The sequence below is a fragment of the Phoenix dactylifera genome, chromosome 14 (genome assembly GCF_009389715.1).
Source record: "Phoenix dactylifera cultivar Barhee BC4 chromosome 14, palm_55x_up_171113_PBpolish2nd_filt_p, whole genome shotgun sequence".
NCBI classification, from domain to species: domain Eukaryota; kingdom Viridiplantae; phylum Streptophyta; class Magnoliopsida; order Arecales; family Arecaceae; genus Phoenix; species Phoenix dactylifera.
The window spans coordinates 20,086,350-20,105,381 of NC_052405.1; the positions used below are offsets into that span (position 1 = coordinate 20,086,350).

At 33.8% G+C, this 19,032-nt stretch overlaps 1 protein-coding gene across 4 annotated transcripts in view; it reads left to right on the forward strand.

Annotated features, from left to right (window-relative positions):
• LOC103697769 (protein SCO1 homolog 1, mitochondrial) overlaps window positions 1-19,032 on the forward strand; it is a 36,243-nt gene that overhangs the window by 12,753 nt on the left and 4,458 nt on the right. For all 4 annotated transcript variants that reach the window (XR_005514952.1, XM_039133881.1, XM_039133880.1 and 1 more), the window contains 4 exons: window positions 2,056-2,146; window positions 4,302-4,514; window positions 7,119-7,208; window positions 8,271-8,403. Coding sequence is in view for 3 of the 4 variants with exons in the window: in XM_039133881.1 (XP_038989809.1) it covers window positions 2,056-2,146; window positions 4,302-4,514; window positions 7,119-7,208; window positions 8,271-8,403 (527 nt within the window). In the remaining variant the exon portion in view is untranslated. The remainder of the gene's footprint in view (window positions 1-2,055; window positions 2,147-4,301; window positions 4,515-7,118; window positions 7,209-8,270; window positions 8,404-19,032) is intronic.

The following is a 19,032-nucleotide window of genomic DNA, read 5'->3' on the forward strand; positions in this document are numbered from 1 at the left end:
TCCATTTTATGTTTTAAATTTGACGAAGAAGATGGGTGCCCGGTCTTCTTATAACCAAAGTCTGTAGTCTATTAGGGGTTTTCTTTCTTAAAGAGTACAATCTTTTTAATAAGCTGCAGAGTAATCCAGCTTCAAGGTGTTACTAATATCTCTTTTCGTTTTTTTTTAAATAAACAATCTATATGTGCTATTGATTGTTAAAGCTTCTTGTCAATGAAACTTGATTCAAGCATTTTCCAAAGATGGAATTGGCAGCTTATCACCATTTTGATGGAACTATTTGCCAAGGTTTGTAGATTGGTCTAGAGTTTGATTTTGTTTTTTTGATGCAGAGAGAAATAGTCAGAAATCTTAAATTAAGCTATATATTTGACAAGTTTTAATAAGAGATTGCTTCTGCATTCTATGTTGGCAACACCTAAATCTTGAAAAGATATAGCAATCTTGGAAGAGATGTGGAAATCTGAGTTTTCTTAATTTCCTAATAGGGAAGAATCTCTTATATTTTATCTGATATAATGCTGTCACTGTTTGGGCCAAAGTAACCTAGACTCAATCTGTTGGAGGGTCATGCCTCTTATAGCAAACCTGCTTGTTCCAGAAAGATCCCCCTTATATGTTAGAGGACTTGTAAGGTCCTATCAATGTCAATTTGGAGCATTGCCAAAAATTTCCCTGCTTGTAGTGTCTTTTTCTAATCTTCTCCCCTTAAGCACATCCTCTGCAATTCAAGTTATGGTCTATTCTGTTAATTTGGATCACCATTCCTTAAGCTATGTACCAAGTTAGGCTCATATATTCAATATGATCTCAGATTTTTTTTCGACTTTTAGTCTCAATATTGCAAATGATATCATCACTCGTTAAACTCCTGCTCTGCAGAAGGAAGCAAACTCCAACACATTGCCGACTTTTCCCCCATGCTTTCTTGTGTTCATGCCTTTCCTAGTTTCCTTCATAGACTTCACTGCACTATCCTTTAGTTGATTCACATCATCTTGGGGGTGTATGAGTTCTACTTTGCACATAAATATGGGATCTTTAGAATTTTAGAATGGGGTAGATCATGAGCAAAGTTGGTCTAGAGCTATGTCGGAGTTAGGCCAGCCAATTCTGTATATAAGGATGTGGTTTGGTTATTTACAGGTGCAAGGGAAATGTGATGAATACCTGTAAGAAGTGAGAGTTTTGTATTTCATTTATGGAGGGAGGTCCTAACCTGGGTATGTATTATATGTCTCAAATAGGATTAGATTAAGGTGGATCAGATGTAAGTACATGGCCAAAGTGTTATGCATCATCATAATCTGTAAAAATTTTGGTTGTTAAGAGCGTACTTGAAGATATGTACTGTTATGTTGGTGTAACAATTTAGAGGAAAAATGCAATACGATAAGTGATTATGTAAGACAAGATGCAAGAGTCACATCACTAGAGAACATAGGGTTGCTTGAAATATATCATAGAAGGTTTAAATACAAGTAGGTTAAAGAATTTGTTGAAATGGTAAAATAGGATCTTCGAAGCCATCGCTAAATAGATTAAGTCAACTCTCTTGTTATTTTTTAAATGCTCAGAAAACAAAAATCGAAGTATTTACTAAATTTTAATTTTATAAGCTTGTTAAATTGTGTGCAAATCATTTTATTAATAATTATTTAAGTGTATATTTTTCCTTTTAAAAGCCATGAATTTACTATATTAAAGTACATTACCTAGTTATGGTCTTGGCAATCCGAGATCTTGGGAGGGGCAAATTGGGGGCAACCTAACCTTTAGCATTTTTTGTCGCAAAGTGGCTGCCTAGGGCTTGAACCCATGCCATTACGCTTGTCAGCGGAAACCTTTTACCTTTGCACCAATGAACAGCCCCTATGCATTTACTTTATTAATCAATTAAATTTCATGACATGTTTTCTTTTGGTGTCTTTTAGACAATTCAAATATCTTATGTACCAATATAGTTTAAATTCAGAATTGAAGATCCAGCATTATTTTTCATGAAATTGAGTGCTTAAACTTCCGAAGTAATAATTTGATGTCTTGATCCTGCAGCCCGTCTCATGGTTGAGCCTTCTTTTGCTTATTATGACTGGTGGAGGACTAATAGTTTACTATGACAAGGAGAAGAAACGGCACATTGAAGGTAGATTACTATGGTGAGTAGGATTGTAGGAGTAGGAATCTTATCTTTGGGTGGAGATCAATATATTGATTTCTTCTCAAAGTTAGGATTAATAGGATAAGGTGTAACAATTTTTCTTGGTAAATGCTGCTGTTGGTTCTTTATGTTTCCATGCATAAAAGTTTAGTTTCCAATTAGTTTTATTTTGCATCAAAAAGTTAATTAATAGAAAAGAAATTAATCATGTTAGTCTTTGCATTGTCAAATCAATGTGAGACTTCAAATGTTATGTAGTCAATTCTCCTTTAGTTGTAAATTTAAAGTTTTAATTCTATGCCTTCTCCCTAGTTTGATATCCTGAATACCATCAAGATTTTTTGCTAGCTGTTGAGGTGATGATAGATGCATGGTAGGTATGACATCAATGTTACATCATTGAGAGTTACTGTTTTATATTTTTATTTCTCTTTTACTTTTAAATTGCGTGATCTTTGATACCATCCTAGCTTCTTACTAGTCTTTAGAGTAACTTATTGTGATGCATGCTTAATGTGTCCATGTGATATCTCCGGAATGGGTGGGAATGCACCAAGAAGAGCCTAGTAGAACTAGGGAAGTGGGAGGGTTCAAAATATCTCAGTCCTGAAATCCCTAATGTTCAGAATGCCAGAATCGATCTAAAGGTGATTTTTAGTACTCTAAAGATTTCGAGGTTGTTGGATTGACTGCCTCCCTGACTTCCTCCTACTTGTTGGATTGACTGCCTCCCCGACTTTCTAAGTAAGCATAATTTAGATGCAATTTCTTGGTTTTATCTATGCCTGCCAGACCTAGAGATTACTTGAAGCAGCTACAAAATAACAGTGTGTAATTTCTGGAGTTGCTCCCTTTTTTTGGTCCAAGTATATGAGCCCTGAAGATTCCACAACTGAGATGATTTACCTCTTAGTGTGCTACCATTTAGAAGCTGATGTCATGATGCAATAGGCAAATCCATCCTCTTTAGTTTGTTGTTTATGATGCGTACTCTACTTAGTATATCACATCATTTCCAGATATTTGGAGATCATTTCTTTTATTTGAGAACATACTCTTCCCATGAGGGCATAGCGCAAAATGTATACAGTAAATTTGGTATTTGATGTGCATGATGCAACATTCATAAATGCTAGAATAAAACCACGTAAAGATGAAAGACTATATTTTAAATTCATCCATAAAGAGATACCATAAAGTGGTAAATACGGGATCGACTAAGCATGTATTTTAAGTTGCACTCCATTGTTTGATGTTGCTTCTTTGAGGCATACCTCTACCTTATGCCTGAAGAAAATGCCCCAGAAGAATGCCTTGAGGCTTTTTTGTGAGGCTTTATCTTGTGATTAATATTATAATAATAGGTCTATGTGAGGCGCACACCTTGTAGGTTGTAGTAAAACCTTGATAGTTGCCACAACTAAATAAAAGTTTGCATGACTTCATCCATGGATTGTAAAACATGCTTTTCAGTTATTGATTTATGAACATTAGACAAGTAAATTATGTGGTCCATCCCAAATTCCTAGCCAAGTTCAAACATAATAGTGACACCCTTTACCTTGTCTGATTTCCCATTGTTTTTGTTATTTTTCTAACTCTTTTTTTTTCCTAAAAAAGGAATCAATAAGACTGATGCCTCATGCCTTGAGGTTTACGCCTCATCTTATTTAGTGTCCGAAGATATCAACTTTATTCCTCAACTTTTCAAAGTACAGGTATAGGTTAATATAGCAATTCCTTAGATCTCTTTTTCAGTCATTTGGATCGAGAGATTTGTACATAAGAGAAGAGAAAGGAGAGAATGTCAGTATCCCTTATTTGGTTAGGAGATAAAAGAAAATTGAGTCAGAATACCTCATTTTGAAGGTCAAATATAGAGGGAAGAGAAATGGAGAGGAGGCTTCTCTCTAACCCGCATTTGACTCTCTCCAAAAGCAGATAGATTCAGAGTGAAAAGAAACCACTTTCTCAGAGAAAGAAACCCACTTTCTCTTATATTCATTTCTCTCATTTTCAAAGTTCTTCCTTTCTCTTCTTCTCTTGCTTCCTTTTTCCTTCTCTCCGCCCTTTTTTATCAAAAAAAGTGTCAATTTTTCATATTTTGTTTATTTCTATTAGGTTCTTTTCGTGCTTGCAGAACTGAAGACTGGATCCAGTGTGGTGAAACAAGGGCCGTCTGTAGGAACTGCTGCTATTGGTGGTGCATTCAAGCTCGTGAACCATGATGGAAAATCAGTTACCGAAAAGGATTTTCTGGGGAAGTGGACGCTGATATATTTTGGATTCACGCACTGTCCTGATATATGCCCCGATGAACTCCAAAAACTGGCTGCTGCAGTCGATAAAATAAGTAAGTTGATGTCCTTTGATGCACACAAAATCCAAAATATTGGAATAAGATGATTGTGCCACCATAAAGCATGACGTGATATTGCCTACTCTAGGATAGTGATGATGAATATTTGTCCTTTCTTTGATTTCACATTTGATGAAAAACTGTGTTGTGGTTAGCAGATAAACTTCGCTACATTTTCTTTCTATAGAAGTGTTTTAAACAAGCATAAGCAACTTTATATTTGCTTTAGTTGATAACAGTCCAAATTGAAGAATAGTTTGTGACATGCTTCTACAATTTTGGTATCTCCATGGTCTTCTCATCCCTTTTGCAAGGTGAACCTAAGGTCTGTTGCTTTGTCATAATTCAACATCTAGTCCTGGAAGTTTACAGTTTGGTACATTGAAATAATTATCATAGTAGAAAATATTGTGATAATCTGTAAATAGATGGCTGAGTTTGCTGTTGGTATCTTATTTGGCATCTTCATTTGGAAAATGGATCCTGCTGTCATCTTCATCAAGAGGGTTATTTTATCTTGAAGATAACTAGTTGCATGTTACCATATCTGCACTGCCTCAATTATATACCTCAGTTATTAATTGAGAAGTGTTGCATTTATTGTTTGCATTTGGTCCATACAAACTGTTCATTGCTTTCAAAATGAAAAAGGCCTTCAGTGTTGTTGTTGTTGCTGCTATTTTCTATACATATGCTACCAGTGGGACTGCTGATTTTCATGTTATATCAACAGGAAAAAGCTTGAAATGTTAGCGCTATGTGGAATTAAACTTTTTTTTTTGCATGCATACCTATGTACATGGATATATGCATATGCACCTAGGTATGTACATACATTTCACACTTTTATGAGTGTTACTAAAATCTAATATTTAATTTTACCAATAGATTGTTTATTCATTTTTTAGAAAAGGGAAATACTTAATACATTCACTTTGCAAATCCCCCAAGTCTACACCCTTCCGCTTTCATATGGGCTCAGCCCTATCTGATTCTCACATGTCAATTTAGGGAGTTGACTTCAGTGTTCTGAAAAGTTGGTATATTGAATAATACTCTCTAAGATTTCTAATGCCAGATCTCATTTATCATTGCATCTTGGTGGTTAACATATCTTTGTTAAGTATTTGTAGAAGAAAGTTAAAAGCAAGTAAAAGGGTGTAGAGGAGGGAAAACGAATAACCGAAGAGGCATGCCAGGATTTAGTTCCATAACTAATAAGTAACTAAATGGGAGACATGGAAAAGGTTTAAAAAAGAGATGAATTAGGAGATCTTACCAAGATTGAGGATGATCAATCAAGATACATGAGACAGCGTGTAGTAGGAGACGGGGATTGTGAATCGGATATGTCGCTTGAGTCATTGATCAAGAAACTTATCAAGGATCTCAAATGCTTGATAATTTTGGATTATTGAGAAAGAATATGGTGTGATTCACTGGTTCTACTACTTCTGAATAGTGTTTTGAGACCCAAATTGGTTTACTCGTTTGACATGTCATCCATCAACCATGGCGAGCCAGGTCAGGTTGGATCGGGTCCAAACCTTTATTTGGCTGAAAACCATCCAAACCATCTATCCCGGTGGTTCAACCATTCGAACCTTCCAGGCATTGGCTAATTTGAGCCAGTTGAATTAATAGAAAAAAATTGGAAAAAGGAAAATCTAATTGCTTCTTCTACCGTAAATCTTGATTTGATGATCTCTTGTCATCTCCTTTATTGAAGCACTGGATTGACAAGATCAACGATGATTGATGAGATTCAGTGGTGCCTCTCTTCCTCTTCTTCATCCTGATCTTCTTTTGTGCTTGGGTAGTGTGTCTGGAGGGGATCAAGGCTGTTCAATCGGAGGGCATTGTGGCAGTGGGAATGGTGCAGGGTCTAGGTAAAGTGAGCTGCTAGAGGGGGTTGAGTGCTGGTGCCAGGGAGGTGAGGCTGAAGGGGGTTAAGGTTATAGAGCCGAGAGGGGTTGAGGGCTCTACGCTTTAATTGAGGGGAGGTAAGATAGCAAGGAGGAGTTGAGGCAGAGGAAATGAAAGTGATTTGAGTTCACAATGGATGAGAAGCTAGGTTCTGGTGGAGTCTTAGGTGGAGGGATCGATCTCTCAGATTTGGAAAATAGAGAAGTGAGGGCGGAGAATACATTTGAGAATAGAAGGGTAGACAAGAGTTGGGTTCAAGGGATAATTGAGGGCCAGTTGTCTAGTTGAATCATGGTTCAGCCATGGTCAAACTAGTGACCTGTGACCCGAACCTTTTTTCCGCAAAAGAAGGGTTTAGTCTTGGTTGCTGGTTTCAGAACATAGGTATTGAGAGTAAAATTTATGGAAACAAGATCATTGATGAGAGACAGAAAGTAATATTCAGTTTTGGGAGGATTAGATCAATAAGCCATGTCGGTTCTCTATATTTATGAAATTTGCTATTATAAGATATTATCTCTTGTTGATTGTTTTACAGAAATATGACAATTCTTGTTAGAATCATTTGTTAATTTTGTGCAATCTTTATAAATTTTGTTCCCATATGGATGCTCTTTTTTATCTTCCATATAGTGGATCTCTATTCTAATAATAGACTTTTGTTTCTTGTAGAAGGGAAGGCAGGGATAGATATTGTTCCTGTTTTTATTTCAGTGGATCCTGAGAGAGATACTGTTGAGCAAGTTCATGATTATGTCAAAGGTATGTTATCATTATTCTTTTGTTGGTAACAATGGCTGTGAGCAGAGTACTCATATTTTCTTTTTTTTATTCAGATAATGAAGTGTGATGTTCCAGGATTTCCTAGTATACCAGTTTTTGTACTCCAGTGATGCAATTGGAATCTAAGCATTAAGATGGCTGGATTTATTTTCAATTTTTAGGCTTTTCATTCCTATTTTTGTGGATTTTTATATTTTTTGAGATATTTTTTATGCGGTTCTGAGAGTTCACTTGTTAGTCAAACTGGAATCTGGTCAGTCCATATTCTTTTGGGATTTGGTCCGCTGTCATTAGTTCCTTATAACTTATTTAAGAGTCCTAGAAGTCAATGAAGATTCTGTTGTATATTCAACTATGAGAATGCTAAGTTGAGTAGGATTTGAGATTAGATGAATTTATTGAGAAGAGTAATACTAAGTTGTGGCTGTTTTATGCACATGAAAAGTTCTGCCACGTGGCTTGAGGGGAGTGGTGTAACTCTCAGAAATTGCTGCCATACATGGCGGTGGTGGTGGTTGAATGTGTAGTTACCAAGTCAGAATTAGAGGGCTTGAGAAATTTCTCATGTGCAAGTAATGAGCACCCTAAAGCATTTTCCTATTGAAAAGGTTTGTGGCTGGCTGGTTGGAGTTCTTGGAAATTGTATGCTGAGTTTATTTGAGAATGAAAATTGGCTGGAGGGCTTTTCTCTTCTCTTATTTTCTTCCTTTATTCCTTGTATTCTTCTTTTTTCAACCTTTTCCCCCTCTTTCACCAATAATTTTCTGCATGCACGAGATACAATTTCTGCTATAACATAATAGATCATATCTGAATAAGGACTGAACTAATTTGCTGCTTACTAAGGCAGAGAAGCTGAAGGACAAGGATTTTGTCCAGATAAATTAGATCTGAACCAAATTAAGTATTGTTTCATTCTGTTGTATTCGACATCTATGAGACTGCACCATCATATTTCTCATGCATGTGATTAATGTAGTTTTAGTCTATATTAAGGCGTTGTTTCATCCAGATAAATGCCGTGTGTTTTTATTTGTGCAGAATTTCACCCAGGTTTAGTAGGCTTAACTGGTACACCAGATGAGATAAGACAAGTTGCTCGTGCTTATCGAGTTTATTATATGAAGACAGAGGAGGAGGGCTCTGATTACCTTGTTGACCACTCAATTGTTATGTGAGTATGGCCTATAAATTAGTTGACATGTATTTGTTCTTTGTGTTCAAGTTCCCTACATTTTTGGCTTGTATTTTTCTGGAATGCAATTGCTAGCTGTATAAATTTTGTATTTCTGTTGCTTAAGCATATAAGTTGGCATCTAGGGTAAGTAATAATGATTTTTGTGAGCATGATAATGTATTGTTTTTATCAGATGTACATTTGGCAACCCAGGCATTTCTTTAATGGTTTTTGTGATGATCATTTCTGCTTAAGTATGGTTATGCTAAATTTTTCTGAAGCAACAGAATACATATATACATATTATGTGGATTCTGATAGGAAGATTTCTTCTACATTCATAACTTTTTTTTTTGTCAATTGCTTATTTTGTAACCTGTAAATCCCTTGAATCTACAGCAATCTGTAAACGATAAATTCTGATTTTTAGTTATTTTTGTTCTTGAATAGACAAAAACGTCATAGGTAACATGAAGTTTTGTAACTGACTTTCTAAAACTTGTAATATAAGTTTTCGTCACATTCCATTCAATTTCAATACACAAATTATCTACCAGTTTCTTATCTCTCTCGGTCTCCCTCTCCTTTTCTCTTTTATGTGATGGAAGGGGCTTTTAAGCTCCAGGATCAGTGTCGTCCTAGGAACAAATGTCTTACCTATTAAAAAAAAAAAAGGTTCCATGCAATCAAGAAATCAGTTACTATTGAGGATTTGCGTCGATGTAGGCAGGAGAGGAATTAGAAGTTTGAAGATCCCATGTTATCGATCTTCGCAATTTGGAAGAAATGAAAATTATGAGCCGAGATCCAAATATGCACTCTTAAGTTCGGCGCTAAATAGTTGACCCGAGGTTTTGGACGAAGGTTCACCGAACCTATACTGGAGGGGGTACCGGCCGGTGACCGGTTCGGCATGCTATGAGTCCGTATAGTGTTGTTTGAGACATATCGACACAGGGAGAGCCGGAGAGGGAGGGGGAGAGAGAGGAGATAGAGGAAAAGAGAGGAAGGGAGCTGAGGGAGATGGAGGGAGAGGTAGGTGGAGAGAGAGAGAGGGCTCGAAAACTTGACAGGGGGTTGCCTCTGTTGCGTTTTAAAATAGGGGATGCCTTAATTTTGTTTTGTAAACTTCGAATTGAAATTAGAAAATGGTTTGCCAACTTCCGCAAACCATTTGCCAACTTTTTGTGAGCGAAGTTGGCAAACCATTTGCTTATTTTAATTCAAAATTTACCAAAAAAAAATTAAAGGCATCTCTTGTTTTGAAATGAAACAAGGGCAACTCCTTGTTTTGATAGGGTGGAGAGGGAGGGAGAGGAAGAGGGAGGGGAGAGGGAGAGGCTGTTGTCGAGAGAGAGGGAGAGAGACTTAATAGGGGCCTGGGGGACCTCATTATCGTCGAGCGCTAAAGATGAGGGATTAGGGTTTTGAGGGGGGGAGGGGGTTGTCGAAGCCATGATCGAGGAGAAGGATTAGGTGTTGAATCACTATGGGGGAAGGGGAGGGGGTCGAATTGTTGCCCAAGGTGACAACCCAAGAGGTGGGGTGAATTGGGTTTTTCTAAATTTTTAGTGCTTTAAAAACATCCTTAGTTGAGTGCGGTGAATGCTTTCTTAAATTACTTCAATGAATTAAACTATAGCAAAGATGAAAGATAATGCAAGAATAATCACAAGTGAATCCACAACACAAACACCACGATGTATAGTGGTTCGGTGCACCCCAAGGCACCTACGTCCACTCCCCAAGCGTCCCCTTGGGAATTTTACTATAATCCCTCAGATTACAGTAGGATTGTTTTTCGGGCTCACAATCCAAAACCTTTACAATTTGATTTTCCGGGATCACCAATAACCTACGTTGGTTTTGCGGGCTCACCAACAACCTAACGTTGGTTTTACGGGCTTACCAACAATCTATACCGTTGGTTTTACGGGCTCACCAACAAACCTATACCGTTGGTTTTACGGGCTCACCAACAAACCTATAATGTTGGTTTTACGGGCTTACCAACAAACCTTATAACAAGAATAAAGAACAAGGAACTAAAGCTCCTAAATGAGCAAATAAAATAATTATGAGCTACAAAGAAGAGTTTAGAATATAATTATCCCTTTAATAAGGCTCTTCTCTTCTTTGTCAAGATTGCTTCACTCTTCAAGGGTTGGTGGAGCTCTTAATGTCTCTTGGAATCTGCTCAACCACTTTCTTTTGGCTCTTTGAATGAAGCAATTGAATGAAGCTTGCCTTGCTAGGGTTTTCTCTTGAATGCACTTAATGTCTTTTCCAAAGCTTGCTTTCTTTGATGAATACTCCCTCTTAAATACTTCTCCAACCTCCAAATAGACATTCCTAACCGTTGGATTGAAGAAACTAGCCGTTTATAGCCGTTGGGAGTCCAAAAAGCACTTCTGCACAACTAGCCGTTATGCTTCTACCCGTGCTTGGGTCGATCCAAACTTTTTTGGGGTCGACCCAAACCACTGTTCATCAGACTTGGGTCAGCTCAAGCTTTTCTTGGGTCGGCCCTCAGAAAATACAGAACCTTGTATTTCAGCCTTCCTTCACTTGGGTCGACTCAACTCTTTTTGGATCGACTCAAGATTCAGTTGGGTCGACTTAAGTTACATTTGGGTCGACCCTCTCAGGGATTCCAGAGAACCAGTTTTTGAATGACACAGCCTTTGGGTCGACTCAAGTTTAGTTTGGGTCGACTCAAGGATAGGGTCGACTCAACTTCTACTTGGGTCGACCCAAGTACTGTTCATCCGTGCCATTTCTGCAGAAGTGTGCCAGATGATTCTTTGAAGTGCTGAGGTCGACTCCACCAATCTTGGGGTTGACTCTTTCCACTTTTTGCTGCAATTTAGAGTTAGATTCATCCATATAATTAATGAAATATACTCCAAGCAATTTTGAATATATATCATGGTAGTGCTACATACTCTTAACAATGAAAATTACTATCATCTCCTTGAGAGTACGTTTAACTTGAAACTTTGCCGAATTAGAATTTAGAATTCACTATCTCTTTTCTATCGCAAATTTTGTCTCATTATTAATCATGAAAATACATCTTGATCTCATTCTCCTAATGTATCATGAGTGTATCGAGGGTGTGCCATTTATCAATGATGTATCGAGTTAATTTGCATTTCTAATTTGATATGGCCTCAATGGTTGTGTTAATCATCAAAATAACATTATCATCCTCAATCTCCCCCTTTTTGATGATTACAAAACATTAAGTGTAAGCAAATTGGAATTCATATGAAAAGTTAGATTTAACATTCATAAAGTACTTTTGGTTCAAGAGTTTCAAAGTAGTCTTATTTCGAGTTTGTATAAATGAACCAAGAGCTCCCCCTATCCTATCCAAATGGATGCCAAATGAGTTTTAGCTTTGCTCCCCCTTACTCTTGTATTTCATTAAGACAATTTTCAAAAGTTTGTGTCAAAGCAAGAATTTCAAGTCATGTATCGAGGCAAGAAAAATCTCTATGATTATGTGCTAGAATTTAGATTTTCTTTTTGTCACATGTCTCCCCCTTAAGTATATAATATATACCTTTTATATTTTCTCCCCTATACTGTTTTTCTTATAGAATCTGCTTTTAGTTTCTCCCTTATATTTTCTCCCCCTTTTTGTTATCATCAAAAAGTGGATAGCATTGTAATGACAATCACAAAGATCATAACTCAAGAGAAACATTGTCTATGCCAAAAGCACTATGTTCTAGAGAAGAAATACAAACTACCACAAAGAGCAAATATAAGTCAAAATAAATACAAAGTTTGGAAGATACTTTAAGAACATACTTCATGATAATGCTTTAGAGGTAATCAGCTTTAACATAGTCAACATATTTCAATCTAAGCTGATTTATATTCAATTCAAAATATAAAGCATTATGAGCATATACTCAGATTTTTTTTTTTTTGACAATATCAAAAAGATTGCAAAATAATGAAACATTAAGCACAAGGCAATATTTCATTCAATGTATGTCAAATTATTGCAAGCATACGAATCACGTAACTCAAGGCAATAATGTCAGGGCAAGATAATGAGTATAGATCAGAGCCAATTAGGGTAGTTTCAAAATTATGATGAGATCACATCAAATTTGATGATTTTAACATTCTTTTAAAGTTCTTTTACCTTTCTTTAAAAAAAATAAACCTGAAACAATTTCAGGGGTAATAGATATCATCAAAATCAAGAATGAAAAGTTTGGCTTTAAGAATGAGACATTTAGGATGTGAGCCAGAAGTGATCTCTAAATGTAGATTCCAAAGATATTTTTCAAATCAAGTGTAGATGGAATCTTTTTCAAGTTATTTCAAGGAGTATCAAGAATAATATTCAAAGAAAGCACGAATGAAAATCCAACACCTTTTTTTTAATATATTAAGTATATAGCAACGTGAGAGCAATCTGATTAATTTTCAGAGTATAGTATAAGAGCAGATAAAGATCAAAACTTATATACTCGAAAAACATAAGATTATGTTGAATCCTTAATTCTTAATGACTTCAAAGTTCTTTCATGATATAAAAGTATTGGGGCATAGATACCAAAATATGAATTTATGCAATGTAGGATACATAAAATTCAGGGCTTTGAAAGTTCTTTTAAAGTTCTCTTAAAGACTTTCTTTTACTCCTTTAAAGATCATAGCATCAAAATCAATTAAAATGAATTGGCTCAGGATTGAAATACTAAAGTGCAAGCCAATAAGAGCTCATTCGTAGATTCCAAAGTAAATTTCCAATACTAAGACAAATGGAATCCTTTTCACTTAGTTTTCAAAACAAGTGATTTACCAATTAAGTACAGATGAAAATCCAACTTTCAAAAGATATTCAATGAAGCACAAAGTCTAATACCAAAATATGCTTAAATTGATATCAGTTTGAAACCAATTTGACATTAAAAGCATGCTAAAAGTCCTTTGCCAAATTTACGTAGAGTAATCTTTAATGTGAATTTACACGATTAAGTTCTATATGATCTCTCCCTCTAAAATTTTCTTTCTCCTCAATTAATTATCCCATTTGAGAGTTTAGAGTTTGAAGATAATTTTCAATAAAGAGAATGAGTATTTAAAGCTTCCCCTCAAAAGATGCATTTTCTTTCAAACTTTCTTTTCTTCTTTAATATCAAGAATGTAGAGTGATCCAGAATTTTTTTTTTAAAAAATTTATAGCAATCAATCTTTTTTTTTTTAATCTTTCAAGAATAAATTATATTTTCTCTTAATTTTTTTGAATATGTATGAAAATATTAATCAGAAAATAATTCTTTTGAAGCTCAAATTTCTTTCAAAAGTAATTACATTTTCTTTCCTATAAGAATTATTGGAGTGAGTTGAAATATTTTAAGCCTTAGGATCATTAACTCTTTTCTTAAAAATAGCTTTTCTTTTTAATGATAGAAGCATTTAATTATGCAGGAGTGTATATTCAAAATATTAATTTCTTAGTTATAGTTTTTCAGCAATGTATATATGAAGCACGATAAATCTTTTTAATATCAAAATAACATCATATATTTAGAAACATTTGTTCGCAATCAAGATCATTGAAAAACACATCATTTAGACCAATTTTAATACACTTACAAGATAAAAAATGATATGTTTCAGATGCGTATCGGAGCAAACAACCAAGGTATCAAAATTAATTCTATTTTTCTTAAGCTGTAGTTTTTATCAAAGAATCATAGTAAATTATTCTCCAGCATGATGCAATCTTTGAAGCATATAATGAAAATTACAAAAATATGACAGTAGAAGTATTTTAAATTAAGTTTAAGCCTTCATTATAAAATCAGATTCTGAATTTCATAAAAATTTTCAAAGAAGCTTTCAAGATTATAATTTGAGATATGCATCTTCTACGTTGTAGCTTATCTTAAATTAATAAGATTGAAAACACATATTTCAAAAATATTAGAGCACATCCAGAATTTTTGTAATTCATATTGAATTTTGGTACAAATTGGAGGATATTATGTATTAATGTTAGACAAATTAGAATCAATATATTCTGCCTAATTTGCAAATTCGGATTATTCTTTTCTTTTATTTTTTAGATGATATTCATTAAAATAGAAGTATCCTTCTCTTCTCCTTTTGCAAATATATTCAACTTTCAGATTTCAAAAGTGATCATGAACGACAAATCTGAAATTTCTTTCAAAAATACGATTAGACGAGTGTAAGAGAAATTCAAAATATCATTGATGGGCATGGAATGCAAGTGAAAACAATTTTCATTAGGCTTTGGAACACAAGTTATTTCGAAGTCAAAAGTGAAGCAAAAGCTTGTGTGCAAAGTTAAAGCCTATTTCAAATTTATGAATATCATAAAAGAAAAAAGGAATTGCTATTGGTAGAAATGTGTTTCAAACAAGTTGTTCAAGCATAGAGCATTACAAGTTATATTTAAAGAAGATATTTGTTATCTAAATACATAATTCAAAACATCAAGTCACATGCAAAACATAATATGCATTAAGTTATAACATTATGTATTAAAGCATTAAGAACAATCATGTCAAGGATCAAAATCAATTCTTTTTAAGTAAAACTCCCTCTACTTAAATATAATTCTGCATTGATTTTATCCTTAAGATACGTTTTCAAGTGATTGAAATTTTATTTGACTTTTCACAAACTCCTTATACACTTTCATTTATCTTGTCATTCATTCCCTCATTTTTATGAATTTCTTTCTTTAAGCAGTCAATGAACATTTTGATCTTCATTTCTGTTTAGTTTTACTTTTATATGCTCTATAGTGCCGGGTACTACCACTAGCCTTTCCATTGGCACCATCTCTATGATGAGCAATATAGAAAGGTCAAATCATTTTCTTTAACAACAAAATGTTCACTTCCAACTCTCCCTGTTTAAATATAGTTTATTATGGATTTTATTCCTTTCAAAAATAAGTTTCACAAATGTACTGAATATATTATGCTTGTTTTGTTTTTACTTAAGATTGGAGTATTACTTAGTTTTTTATTTTTCTTAAGCAATGTTCATTTTTTTTTTTAATCTCTCTCTCTTTTTGTTATTTTCAAGTAATTTACATGAAAGAGCATAATAAAGAATTTATCTAATATGATGTATATAAATGTATATCATGCAAACAACATTTTCATTATGCTCAAGGATTCATAGCTTATCACAAGTTATTTTACATCAAAATTTAAAGCATAAACTTGTGTATTTCATGGTTATGCATCACATAGGCAAGAGTATATTTCAATTTAGGCAAACCATGAAACAAATTCCAAAAGCATAAGTTAGTCAAAATATATGTAGACATGATATCAAGAAATTAGTAATTAAAGACTTTAATCATGCCACAATATGACTTTGCTCAACTGATTTATAAGAGAGATATCTGAAATTACCGATTCATTCTGCATTCTTTAAGTCAAATACTTAATAGATTTCTCATGTATAAACTTTTGGCTGAAGAAAGTTCTCTTTCTTGTTTGCATATGAATGTTTATTGTACCTTACGTGGAGGTGTCCTTCAAGTTGAAATCTCTCATTTCTTGCTTATAGATCCTGCATCATTAGTAGAATCTTTTTCCTTTCTTGAAGGCAAGTCATTAGGTTGTCCAAGATACAAGAATATTCATATAACATATTTCATAACTATATGACTTGACATAAGATATGACAATGATTGAATTTGAGTCACTCTACTCAATAGATTGCCTAAATATAAGCAAGCACAAGTCACTTGAACTAAAGAGATAATTTCATTAAATAAGATGGTTCAAGGATACCCATGTGAGGCAATAAGAAGATTTATCAAAGTCAAACCAATTTCTTGTTTTCAGAAGCAATTTAGCTTAGATTCTATTTGCTTAAGATAATTATCAATAAGATATACCAGTTAAGTTTTAATCAAATTATCTTAAACAGTTGTTTCTATTAAACTTTGTTATGTTTCCGAGTCTAAAGAGTAGGGCATATGTTTGTTGTCTAAGTTCTAAAAGATAGCAAAAATTCTGGTTATGATTCGGTTTTCAATACAAATAATCTTGTTTCAGGGAGATAGGCAATTTTCTTTTAGATTAATTAAGATTTTATATTTGACTTATGGGAGATGGTTCAAAGGAATTAATATTCATACTTTTAGAATATTTTTATGCTCAGATTAAACATGACGTGTTAACATTAATCAGTAGAATTTGAGACAATTTTATGTAAGAATATTAATCATTCAATCAAGGATACAATGATTATACTAAATGAAACACTTCAAAGATCAGATTTATTAATCTTAGATTTTAGAATAGTCTTGAGAATTACTTATAAAGAAAAAACAATCCGTTGTTATAAAACTTTTTAGTAGAATTTCCATTATGATCACGACACATGAATCATTTATGATTGAAACATATGATGCATACATGCGACTTATAGAGTAAATCATAATATATTTCAAATAATCACATAAGGAATGAGTGATATAATGATAAATTATACTCATACCTTCACAAATAATGAAATAAGATTTCATATAAGTATTATGCTCAATAAAGTTTTAGCATGAAATGAACATCAAACATTTATACTAGAGAGGGAATTTAGATTTTTAAAAAACTTAAAGAAGGTTATACATATTCATTCGTTGTTTTCTTATCATCATGCAGGCACTAGAAAATTTCATGCAAAAATCATTGAGATAAAATTTATCATACATTTAAGGCATTTTGTAAATATCCAACATCATAATTGAATTTACAAAAATTAAGCATATCAAGATAATTTAAATTACATTCATGAATGATGAAATAAAATTCATTTGTAAGTCACGTGTCATGGCACCCAATTAAGAGTTTTACATGAGTTTCAAGGGCTGCTTTGATACATCTACAAGATAATTTTAGTTCTTTAATTTAGGTACCCAAGCCTTTTTGAGTCCTTGCATGTTGGCAATAATTATTCCTTTTGGAACTCATATTTTCTTAATTACCATTTTGTCTATTAGTTTGCAGGTTTTAGGATTACAAGTAATATATTTCTGCATACTCTTGTTAAATTTAAACAACATAGATTTAGCAAAAACAGATAATGAATTTTCAGTTTTCTGTTTCTGTTTATTAGTTTCACCAGATTTGTGAAAAACTGTTTTAGGATGAATAGTGGAGGATTTAAGAATTATATTCTCGAAAGATTTTTGGGTGTACCAAGGTTGATATCCCAATCCAGCTTTGTCATATACAGCTCTTGAATTTTCTATCATTAAATTCAGTTTTTCAGAACTGAGAGTGAATCTTTCAACAGTAGGTTTCAAATTATCAACTTCTTTAGCTAATTTTTCATTATCTTCTGACAGCAATTCATTGTTTTTCTTAAGTTTATCATGGCTTTCAGTGAGAAGTTGATTTCTCTGATTTAGTTCTTTATTTTCTTTAATTAAGATTTCAATTTTATAAGTTAGTTTTAGTTTTTCATCTATTAGGATTTGATTTTCATTCTTCAAGTTCTTGTTCCTACAAATAAGTTTCTTATGTTCTAAATACAAATCAGAAAAGGCATCATGAAGTTCATCAAATGTAAAATCATTTTTAGTTTTAGCATGTACCTTATATATCTCATCTTCATGTGCCATTAAGCATGAATTTGCAATATGATGCTGCTCTTCTTCTACACATGATGTTTCAGATTTGTTAGTGCATTCATATTTAACTTCAAGCATATTGCATATTTTCTTAGCAGTTGTGCAAAAAGATATGCAATTAAGTTCACTATCATCTAATGCACAAAATAGCACATTCATAGCTTTTGCATTTTGCTGAGACATTTTCTTATCATGATTAGTGCTTGTGTGTGGTCCATTGACTGTGATACTCCATAAATCATAGTCATGTGCTTGAATGAAAATGCGCATGCGTGCTTTACAATATGTATAGTTTATGCCATTAAAAAGTGGAGGTCTATCAATTAATTGTCCCTCTCCTAGAAAACTATCTATTTGATTTGTCATGATCTTTGGCTCTTGATCTTGAGATCAATAATTAATATTAGAGCACCTGCTCTGATACCACTTGTTGCCCAAGGTGACAACCCAAGAGGGGGGTGAATTGGATTTTTCTAAATTTTTAGTGCTTTAAAAACATCCTTAGTTGAGTGCGGTGAATGTTTTCTTAAATTACTTCAATGAATTAAACTATAGCAAAGATGAAAGATAATGCAAGAATAATTACAAGTGAATCCACAACACAAACACCACGATGTATAGTGGTTCGGTGCACCCCAAGGCACCTACGTCCACTCCCCAAGCGTTCCCTTGGGAATTTTACTATAATCCCTCAGATTACAGTAGGATTGTTTTTGGGGCTCACAATCCAAAATCTTTACAATTTGGTTTTCCGGGATCACCAATAACCTACGTTGGTTTTGCGGGCTCACCAACAACCTAACGTTGGTTTTACGGGCTTACCAACAACCTACGTTGGTTTTACGGGCTCACCAACAAACCTATACCGTTGGTTTTACGGGCTCACCAACAAACCTATACCGTTGGTTTTACGGACTCACCAACAAACCTATAATGTTGGTTTTACGGGCTTACCAACAAACCTTACAACA